Consider the following 12,112-nt stretch of genomic DNA (forward strand, 5'->3'; position numbering starts at 1 on the left):
ATATTCTCCTCCTTGTGAGCCTCATCTTGGGCTGCTTGGATCTAGCTATTGAGGTTCGAATGAATGGTGATGTTCAGTGCCCGAACACGAAGAGGTGCCATCCTCTCCTTTCGGCTCAAAGCGTCAGCTACAACATTGGCCTTGCCAGGGTGATAACGAAGTTCACAATCATAGTCGTTCAACATCTCGATCCATCGACGCTGTCTCATATTCAGTTACTTCTGATCAAAGACGTGTTGGAGGCTTTTATGATCGGTGAAAATAGTGCTCTTTGTTCCATAAAGGTAGTGTCTCCACAGTTTTAATGCAAAGACAACGGCTCCAAGCTCGAGATCGTGCGTTGTGTAATTTCGTTCGAAAATCTTCAGTTGTCGGGAGGCGTAAGCGATAACCTTTGTTCTTTGCATCAGTACACAACCAAATCCACTTTTCAAAGCATCGCAATAAACGACAAAATCGTCACTGCCTTCAGGGAGTGATAAGATAGGTGCGGTGGTTAACTTCTTTTTCAAGGTTTGAAATGATGATTCCTGTTCGGGTTCCCAAATGAACTTCTTCCCTTTGTGAGTCAGCGGGGTCAAAGGACGCGCAATGAGAGAGAAACCTTCAATAAACCTTCGGTAGTAACCGGCGAGGCCTAAAAATTGGCGGATATGAGTCGGAGTAGTGGGGGTTTCCCACTTGCTGATAGCTTCAATCTTTGCGGGATCAACTTTGATACCTTGATCACTCACAATATGGCCCAAAAATTGGACTTCCTTCAACCAAAACTCACACTTGAAGAATTTTGCATAAAGTTGCTCTTGTCTCAAGAGTTCCAACACTAGATGAAGATGTTGTTCATGTTCTTCTCCGCTTTTGGAGTAGATGAGGATATCGTCTATAAAGACGATAACGAACTTATCCAGGTATGGCTTGCATACAAGATTCATGAGGTCCATAAACACGGCAGGTGCGTTGGTTAAACCGAATGGCATCACGAGAAACTCATAATGACCATAACGAGTCCTGAATGCAGTCTTCATCACATCGCTCTCTTTCACCCTCAACTGGTGATAACCGGATCAAAAATATTGTCAATTCGGGGAAGAGGATACCGATTCTTGATCGTCAATTTGTTGAGTTCACGGTAGTCGATACACATGCGGAAAGATCCGTTCTTCTTCTTCACAAATAAGACAGGTGCGCCCCAAGGCGAGAAACTTGGTTGGATAAATCCACGGTCTAGCAGTTCTTGTAGTTGACTCTGCAACTCTTGCATTTCGGAAGGTGCGAGTCGATAAGGTGCGCGAGCTACAAGTGCAGCTCCTGGCACTAAATCTATCTGAAACTCCACTGCTCTCGGTGGTGGTAATCCAGGCAATTCTTCCGGAAAAACATCGGAAAATTCGTTCACAATTCGTACGTCATCCACGCTCTTCACCTCAGTTTCTAACATTTTCACATGCGCTAAAACAGCAAGACGTCCTTTCTTCATGATCTTTTGTGCTTTCATGCAACTAATAAGATTCAGTTTCGAGCTACATCTCTCTTCGTAAATAATCAGTGGCTCACCATCTCCGTGTGGTATACGAAGAGCTTTATCTCCACAGATAATTTCGGCCCTTGTCTTGGTCAACCAGTCCATACCGACAATAACATCAAAGCTTCCCAATTTAATGGGTATCAAGTCAATCTCGAAATCCAAACCAGCTATGTTGATAATAGCTCCTCGGCTAATTTGGTCAACTTTCTCAAGTTTTCCATTGGCTACCTCTACAAGCATACTCTCCTTTAAAGGAACTAACGACCAATTTATCTTAGAGCAAAAGTGTCTACATACATAACTTCTATCGGCACCAGTATCAAATAAGACAAAAGCTAATAGATTGTTGATAGTGAATATACCTGTGACCAAGTCGGGGTTTTCACGGGCATCCCTTGCGTTTACGTTAAAAGCTCTGCCACGCGGTGGTCCGCCGTCCTTTCGCTTGTTGGGATACTCATTTTTGAAGTGGCCCGGTTGTCCACACTCATAACACTTTCTCGGTCCAGTAGGGTTTGTCTTCACATTCAGGGTGGTGATCTTGCAGTCTTTGCCAATATGCCCAGTCCTTTTACATTTTTCGCAGATCACGTTGCATTACCCGGTGTGATGCTTGTAGCATCTCTTGCACTGCGGCAGAGTACCCTTGTAGTCAGAGTTCGAGCTAGGGTTCGGGTTAGGGTTGTTTCCCTTGAAACCTTCATGTCTCTTTGCCGGGTTTTGATCATAGACCCTTCCCTTGTTGTTGTCCCACTTACGCTTCTCACTACTACCCGATTCGGATTTAGCCTTTTCTGGTTCTTGGCTGGTGATTTGGTTCATCAGGGTATGCGCCATGCGCATAGCTTCCGGGACATCAGCTGGTTTTGAAGAGGTGACATTTCCTTAGATGGACTTGGGAAGTCCCCAGAAATACCTTTCCATTCGCTTAAATTCGGGGTTGACCATCGTAGGACACATCAGAGCTAATTTCAGATACCTTCGGTTATAACTATCAAGATCGTTTCCTACCACTTTCAGTCCCCAAAACTCAGTTTCCATCTTCTGTATCTCTGTCCTGGGGCAATACTCTTCAATCATGGCCCCCTTAAATTCCTCACACGGGGTAGCATATGCCTCATCAATATCCTTGGCTTGAGCAAGTGTGTTCCACCAGGTTAACGCACCGTCCGACAGTGTACAGGAGGCATACTTAGTTTTGTTCATCTCTGAGCAGTTGCTTACACGGAACACAGCTTCTAGTTTCTCAAACCACCTAGTCACTCCAACTGGCCCCTCAGTACCACTGAAGTTGTGGGGCTTGCAGCTTTGGAATTCCTTGTATGTGCACCCGTTATGATTGTGCTAGATAACCGGTGGAGCTTGGGGGTTCATTTCCGTTATAGCTGTGGCTACCCGTTCGGCTATCATTTCTTCGATCTGTGCTGCAGTGGGCGTTGATCTTCCGTTGGCCATTGATCTTCTAAACAAAATTTTTGACTCAAGTCAAAATCCAGTATTCAAATAATAATAATACAGTATATGGTAACCAACATGGAATCAACACAACACATGTTACTTAAGTAATGCAAATAGATTCAGATACCAAAAAATCATCATAGAGTAACGTAAATAGAACACCGTACAAAGATTAAACAACACTAAGTTCCATTCATTAATAAAAGTTGCATACATTCGCATAAGATTCGTACAATACATGAGTGGAACATGAAACTTCAAACGAGATTACATAATGAAATCTAATACAATAGCCCTATGGTGACGGTGGGTAAAGGATGTACATCATGTGGGACACCTGGACCTCGAGCTCAGTTACCCGAGCAGGGAGGATCTCCACTTCCATCGTCAGTTCCTCGACGACGGGGGATGCTGGTGGGGCAGGCGGTGCCGGTGGTGCAGACGATGCTGGTGGAGCTGGTGGTGCAGACGGTCCAGCACCAGAAGTAGATGCTGCGTAATGGGGAGCCTGGCATATGAATGGATCAGCAGGATACGGCACAAGCCGCTTACAAGCGGTAACTCTAACCTTCAGTCCATGTGCGTTAACGAACGACCTATCTCCGTTAACCCCTGGAATAACAGCACCGTCAAAATGATACCGCTTAGAGGGTGGCTGCACGGGTGCCTCCTCAGGGTCCTCATCAGAATCATCGTCGAAATCCTCGTCGCTGGAATCGTCGGATGACGAGTCGTCGGAATCATCGAAAGGTGGATGTGCTCGGCCGGTAGTCATCAGTCGGTATCGGCCGGGTGGAATCGGCACAACACGTCCATCAGGAAGGCGTCTAGCCCAATGATTATGTTCATTACGGAACGGAAGGTCCCCATATTCTCCAGGAATCACAGCACCACCGGAATGGTGCTGTGGCTCCAAGTGTAAAGTAAATTTCGTTCAAGAATAGAGTTTGAAATAAAGGCTGACTTCGTTTAGTCGCCACGACCTCTATACAAACTGAAATGAGGTGAGACCAGTGGCCATGGCTTAACTTAGCTAGCGATTTGTTAAGCTTAGAAACAAATCACAAGCTTTACAAACACAACAATATCAAATTCACCCAAAGTCATCGGGATAAGATCGATCTTAAACGTTTCGGTACCAAACACAACATCACAAGCTTTACAAACATCAACCCCTAGCACCGTCTTACCATCCGCTATTTCGACTTCTACCGGATGACTTAACTTAGCTAGCGGTTTGTTAAGCTTAGAAACAAATCGAGGTGACACAAATGACAAATTAGCAACGCTATCAAAAAGTATCCTTGCCGGTTTAGAGTTAACTATGAAAGTACCTGAGACAACTTCATTGGATTGTTTGGCTTCATCATTAGTCATCAAATAGTTTCGTCCCCTAGCCGTACCCGCCGCTTTCTCTAGCTTCTTAAATTGATCGTATCGCAAATCGGGACATTCCGTCCTTCGGTGTCCTTCTTTTTAACAATTGAAACAAACGATTTTGTTGGATGATGAGTTCGTACAATCACGGGCCATGTGCCCTTGTCGCCCACAATTATAGCACGTGGGTCTAAAACCCTTAGAAGCCCCCTTTTTAACACTACCGACGCTCTCAGTCACACTCCTACTCTTCTTGTTTGAGTGGCTACTAGCTTCAAATTTTCGTTTGCCAAAGGTGAAATCACTCTTTCTCGGAGCAAGCGACTCAAAACCCTTAGCTATGTCGAACAATTTATCAAAAGTTTTCACCGAGTTCCTACTAATCCTCTCTTGATAGTTATCATTCAAGGTTCGGTAGAAATCTTCTTTCAACATATGATCATTCCCGACATACTCCGGGCAAAATTGGGTCTTTCATAAGAAAGTGAACTTGAGAGTGTTCAAATCCATTGACCCTTGCCTCAAAGTATGCAACTCGTCCTTAAGCCTCGAAAGATCGGCTAAAGTTCGGTACTCCTTGAAAAATTCCGCCTTAAACTCGTCCCACGTCTAACTCATACTTTGTTCTTCGCCATAAAGTCGGATTTTCGCATCCCACCACAACTTGGCATCACCCCTCATCATGCTACTACCATACCTCGTCTTCTTATCGAGAGGGCACTCACTAGTACGAAAATCCCCCTCCATATCGGAGATCCAACGAGCACTCTTGAGTGGTCTCGTTCCACCTCAAAGGTAGGAGGTTGAGCATCTTTGAAATTTTTATAGTGGAAGTCTCGCCTTCCAACATTATCTTCTTGAAGAACAATCTTAACTTGTTCCTTGACTAGATTGATTACTTGCTCATCAATCGAATCTAAGAAAAGCCGTGTGACGCCTTTGCATAATGGCCTCAACCTTGGCCGTAAACTCGGCGTCCTCGCTCGTACCTCCGTTATTGGTGTCGTGTCTATTTCTCATCTTCATTCTATAAAACGAAATAGGTTAAACAACGAACGAAAAGACATGACACATACATATACACCTCACCTCCCCACCTTGCTCAACAATCGTCGTACATTGCTTGCCTAACACGATTTGCACCCGTAACAATGGTAGCTAGTCATTGTTAAGCGAGCACGTCGCATCAACTCGCTAGTACAATGTCTATCTCGCTCGATGATTGCAAACACAATACAAAACAATTAACGCAAAGTTAGTTCACCTAAACATAGGCACTAACCAAACTCGGTCCGACCCGTCTCCTACAAGTCCCGCATAAAAAGCATACAAAATAATGTCTAAGTCTAGGCACCTATCTCAAGTCGCCTAAATCCCTTAGACCATGCTCTGATACCACTTGTAATGACCCAACCCGTTAAACATCGCAAAACATTTTTTTTTTTACAAAATTAGACAGGCCCGGGTTGTCTAGCCGCGGCGCGGCCTAAAAAATTCTCACATGGTCAGAACCATCAAACCCTCGACATCACTTTTACCCTATGACCCGCGGCGCGCCCATTAGGGTCGCGGCGCGGCTTAACTCTTGGGCTGCTGCTTACTTTGATTTAATTATACAAGTCCCAAATTTTCGCAAGAATCGACAAAACTCAACACAAGGCTTCCCGCCACATAACTAAATAAAGTTTACAGGTTTTAAAGACTCCAATTCAAGTATTTGGCCACCGAGCTTCATACGCCCATTTACACTTCAAAATATAAGTTTCGACCGACAAGTTTAAATACCAAACAATAACCCGAGCATGGTGTCTGGGCCAAATCCTAGGTCGAACTTCAAAAGCAAATCTCTAGCGTAATCATATAGGGAGCCCGCTAGTCCAAACGTATGCCCTTGCCTTTATTCACGCCGGAGCCTAAAAAGGTAAACAACGAGAAGGTAAGCAAAACGCTTAGTGAATGCAATAATTATACACATACATATATAATATACCTACTTGCAAACACTTACTCACATACCGCATACACGCTAGCAATATAATTAGCATACCATCTCAAGTACGAAGCTAATAACCTCCAATACCGCAACTAGCATAATCAATAGCATATAATCGAACAATACAATACGCTACACTACAACGCATACACAAACCATATGGTTAACCATACCCACGTCATGGTGCTACCGGCTCTTTGGTTCACACCACAACTCGAGTCATACTTTGGCTTAAGTGCTACCGGCTCTTTGGTTCACACTAACAATATACGTACTACGATGCTACCGGCTCTTTGGTTCACATCGTAGCACACTCACACATACTATGGCACTACCGGCTCTTTGGTTCATACCATAGCATACAAATAAATACATTATATACCTACGCATATAATTATTCCACTCACCTTGTATCCAAAACGAAGGTAAGCCAACAAGCTCTTCAACTGTCAATGAAAAATTACCTATTACATTAGCATAAAATCATCACTTATCTAAGAGAGCTTTCGACCCGCCCAATTAGACACCTAGTGCAAATGTCCACCATTAGCACCCACAACGCCAATCGTAGGTCTAGATCACTACTAATCACTAAAGCTAGTGACCATGGCATTAAACCACCCATCTACACATCACTAGGTCATTAAATTCGTGCTAGTGCACTTTTGACCCAAAAACCCATTTTGACCTAATAATGGATCAAACCCTAAACTTGTAGTCTTATTCTCCAAATCACTAGTAAATCAAGTTCATTAGTGAACCTTAACCAAGATTTACTCATATTATCATAAATTTCCACAACTAACACAAAATCACCAATTTTAGGTTACTTACTCTTTCACCCATATCAAAACCCCCAAATTTTACCCAAAATTAGGGTTGATTACTTGAAAGACCCAAATATGAACTATAAACACAATTACTTACAAAATTCAGTTTAGAGACTTACCACAACACTCGATAAGATGCTAGAAGGTAGAAACACGAAGAATTGGACCCGATCTAGCAACACCCACTTGAAAAGCTTCAAGATCTACTTTCTCTCACTACTCTCTCTCTACTTAAAGTGGAAGATGATAAGGTTGGTGGATGTGAAGTAATGACTCCAACCAGCCTTTTAGTAGCCTTAAATCCGACCTCAAGTGAAAAGCCCAAACTACCCTCTCTTAAAATATAAATAAAACAAGGAATCTTCACCAGGTCGCAGCCGCGCCGCGGCCCAAAGCTGAAACTGATGCCGCCAGCATTTAATTTTATACAAAATGTACAAATTAGTTTCGGCCCTTACAGCATCATAATCTCGAACATATAATTAAGACATTAATTACTATATGAATTTTACCTATGAAACTCACCTTGTGTCGAGGAGCTTGTTAACTTGATTCCTTCTACTTGACTAACACCTATCACAACAAAATGCAAATCCTTAATCACCATTTAACAAATAGTGCATATTTCACACAACAACGATTAACTCAAGGGTGTTAATCACTTGTCATTTCATCTATTTTCACCCTTTTACTTTGTCCAAGATTTCTTGAACTCTTCTAACCCACATTTACACTTAACTTACATAAATTTTAGTTAAAAAATATTTCTTTCACTTTATTTCTTAAAATCAACACTTTTACTTCATAACTAACACTACTATTACTATTATTCTTTTAAGTAGCTCAAAATCACTAAGAAATCACCAAGTTGACATTTTGTCGAACACTTGGTGTGCATTCTCACTCTTCTTTCAAAACACAATTCTTTAAGTAACCATAAACCATCTAGACATTTCTAATCATATCTTTCACTAACACTTGAGATTTTGAACCTAAAATCAAAGCTATCACAACATAAAAGTCAATTTTATAACTTGCATGACATAAATACATAAAAACTACCTTATAATAACATGTAAACTTGGGTTTGTAAACCCTTTTAACTTAAATTAAACCATTTAGGGCAGGTTTGTACCTTGATAGAATGAAAAATGAGTTCCTTCCAGTTTCCACTCTTCATATTAGTAGTTTTAGTAAGAAAAATGCACAAAACTCATTTCTTTTTCTTCTTATTCTTCTTCATTTCTTGACTTCTCTCTCTAAAAACTTGAAGTGTGTTTTTTAAGTGAGATGATGGTGGTGAAAATGACCTAAAAATCAGGCATAAATCTTTAGAAATTAGCTCCATCCAAAACTCTCATGTTTTTGGCAACTTAAGCCCTCTCATTTTCACATTTTTTACAAAACAGTCCATAAAATACAGTTGGTCAATTTCCAGCCCAGTAACCATTGGGTTGGGCTCAATCTCTAAAAACTTATAACATAGAAACGTAGCCATTAAGAGACGGACGCCTGGGCTTTTGAATCACCTAAAACGGGTTCCGGATGAGCAAGTTATGCCCAAAACTGTAACATTGAGTGAAACGACTACTTAAACTGTAGACATTATGTAGAGTCCCGGGCGTCCCACAAGATTCACAAAGAGAAGAAGACATAGTCTTATTACATTGAATAAATTCATTATTTCTAAGTGAACGTAAAACATTAGCGCCCGGATGTCCTAGACGATGATGCCATAAGTTGGATGGTAAAGCAATAAATGTAGATTGATGATTCTTTATTTGGCGCAACGTGGAGGTGGTGAGTGGATATAGGTCGCCATGGCTATCACATCGGAGGATGGGCTTGCGCTTCGGGAATTCCTTCACAGTAAAACCAAAAGGGTCAAATTCTGAAGAAATGTTATTGTCAATAGGTAAACAACGAACAGAGATAAGATTTTTAATTATATTAGGAACATGAAGTATATTACGTAAGGATATAGTTCGTGAGGGGTAACGGAGTTGAGTATGACCGAAACCTTTGATTGGAATAGTTTGGCCATTTCCTACAAATACCTGTTTAGACAAACATATAGGAGAATAAGAGTTTAGATTACCTGAGCTAGAAGTCATGTGTGAAGTCGCTCTCGTATCCATGTACCATGTATCCTCAGGTGGATGAAGTGACATTGTGTGCATTGCACTTTCGATATCAGTAGGTACATAAGTTTCCAAAGAAACGGAGTGGGCATGCGTAGGCCTGGAGCCCAATAAGCCTGGTTGATTTGAAACAGGCCGGGTCCAGCTTGATGTTGGATAAGGGCAAGGAGGAGGATAGTTCCATTGAGCCTGTTGGGCCTGTTGCCAATTCCATGGAGGCTGTGAGGCCCAATTAGGGTTGTTGTATTGAGCGTAACTGCGACCTCTTCCACGTGAGTTTGAGTTTCGACCTCGATAGTCTCCTCGGTTAGATCCACGACCTCGATATCAATTTCCTCATGATGATTGATTCACAATAGCAGCAGGTTTATTGGAGACCGGATTAGCGGTGGTGTTGATTAGGGCCGCCTCTGAGGAAGTCGACGATTGAATTGTTTATTTTTGTTTCCGGGCGTCTTCCAGAAGTAACATTGATCGAGCTTGATAAAACGATGGTAAAGGGGAGATGTGAGCTAATTGAGATCCAATGATATCATAATTATCATTCAAACCAGCGATTAATTGAAGAACCATCTTGGGATCGGATACTTTGTCATCAACGCTGGCTAATTGATCCGCAATTGATTTGAGTTCTTGGCAATAAGCGGATACGTGTGGGAAATTATCAAGTTTGATGTTGGTAAATTGCTGATTTAGATATAGTGCTCGTGAACTTTTGTTGTCTTGAAAGAGGTTTTGAATTCGTGACCAGGTTTTGGCAGCTGTTGAACCAGATTCGAAAATTGAATTGAGTACTTCAAGTGATACGGTACCATGCATCAAATTGAGAACAATTGCATCTAGGCGATTCCAGGTTGCGAGATCTGGAGTGTTTGAGTTTACAGAGACAGTGGAATCAGACGATTGGGTTGGAGTGTTGATATGGTCGATGACATCAAAGGCAGTGCAGGTTATTTTAAATAGTTCTGCCCATGTAGTGTATTGTGATTTGTTGAGTTCTAGTGTAATAGGGATGTGGTTTTTGATGTTTGAAACAGTGAAAGCAGGATGGTATTTGTGATCAGCCATTGAAAAAATTGAAGATGAAGATGAAGATATAAAGGATACGGCTATAGAAAGAAGAAGAGGATGATTATTGGCCTGATACCATGTAAGTTAATGTAATGTTTTAATGATTGTATTGCTTGGCCAATGCCTGTATATATAGATACATACATGTCGAGCATATCCTACAATTTTGGAATGGATATGCAAGATCACCTATCTATGGAAATTATAATGTACAGCTAATATCATATGTGTATACAATCAAAATAAGCGTGTACAGCAAGTCGTGTGTATCTGTCTAATATAAACAACTTAAACTTTCATGAAATGTAATAACATAAAATACATCGAGATTTGGGGTGTGACAAGTAGTTATAAATATTTAATTTCAAAGTTAAGGCTATTTTTAGTGGTGCCATTGACATTACAATATGATGAGGGTGGGGCGATGTGTCTGATTAAGATTGGAAGTGAGGTGGAAAAGAGAGAGCAATGGAGCGTGAAAATGAGAAAGTCTACAACTAGAAAAGGGAGATAAACACAAAGAAAAAAAAGCATCAAGTTAAATACTACTGAAAACGAAGTAGACTCAAACATAGTGGAAACTGAATATAAGAAAACCAAAAGCATCAAATCCAAGTAAAAAGAAAAAAGAATTAGAAGAACGACAAAACACAAGCTAAAACAGAGTGCCTCGACGATCCATACTACCCGAAAAACGTGAAAAAACCAAACATCCAATAGGTGGCAGTGAGACAATCTTCAAACGCACGAACAATCATAAAGAACTATAGAGTACGTTGGTGTAACATCCCGCCTTTTTCCGGTTACTTTCCGTTTAACTATTTTAAAGTCCGTTATATATTTATAACATCTTTAAATTATCTCGTTTAGGTGATTCACGCACCCGCAACCGAACTAGAAGGACCATTGATGCCAAGAGAGCAAAGAGGTGACTAGGTCAACTAGTCAACCCTTCACTCTCATCCATTCATTTATTCTTTTCCTTTTTCCTTTTTCTCTAACACTTTCACCAAATCTCTCAAACACCACTTCAAGGATTCATCATCCAAATCAAATCGAGCAAGCATCCATCTAAACAAATTGCATATTCGGAATCCTCTCATCTTCCTCTTCGATTCCATACCGATTTCATCAAGTTTGGGTAACTTTCTAAAATCACTAGATTTTGTGTTTTTGATGTTTTTAACTTATAAAGTTGTTAATTAGTGTCTATGGCTCAAGTCTAACATGAATATATGATTTATATGTTCGATTTCGTTATTTGAAGTAACTAGTTTGAATATGAACTTTGGTGTGTTTGATTTGGTAATTTGGTTGCTTAAATGTTGTTGTTATGATAAAGTGCAAGTATTAAATGTGTTACTAGTAGCACTAGCTTCAATTTGATGTGTAGGTTGTTTTAGAAAACTTCATAAACTTGATTATTGGTTTTGGTGGATTTGGGTTAGGGTTTGATGAACTTGAAATGAACTTTTGATGCTTTGAATGACATGAAATGTTATTTGTAAGTGTTAAGTTGTATTGTATGCTTGATCACCTTCGAAACGGCATATCATTCATGTAAATTGGTTGGCCGAATCATTGAATTGCATTTATGAACTTGTATGCGATTAATGTTAAGCATTAGATGCGGTTTTGGTTGTTGTATTAGGTAGATTGATTGATGAAATGTGTTTAGTTGTTTTCCTCGTCAAATTACCTTCCCAACGGTATAAGA

General features: G+C 40.8%; 1 protein-coding gene across 1 annotated transcript; it reads right to left on the reverse strand.

The window, feature by feature from the left end:
* Positions 1 to 6,232: 6,232 nt before the first annotated feature.
* LOC139859996 (uncharacterized) lies at positions 6,233 to 10,392 on the reverse strand. The gene is made up of 5 exons (XM_071848767.1): positions 9,876 to 10,392; positions 8,850 to 9,644; positions 7,709 to 7,756; positions 6,761 to 6,817; positions 6,233 to 6,273 (listed from the first exon to the last, which is right to left on the reverse strand). Exons 1-5 carry the CDS (start codon positions 10,390 to 10,392, stop codon positions 6,233 to 6,235), a joined length of 1,458 nt encoding a protein of 485 aa, XP_071704868.1.
* Between the last annotated feature and the right edge of the window lie 1,720 nt (positions 10,393 to 12,112).

Source organism: Rutidosis leptorrhynchoides, chromosome 7 (genome assembly GCF_046630445.1).
Source record: "Rutidosis leptorrhynchoides isolate AG116_Rl617_1_P2 chromosome 7, CSIRO_AGI_Rlap_v1, whole genome shotgun sequence".
Taxonomy (NCBI): Eukaryota; Viridiplantae; Streptophyta; class Magnoliopsida; order Asterales; family Asteraceae; genus Rutidosis; species Rutidosis leptorrhynchoides.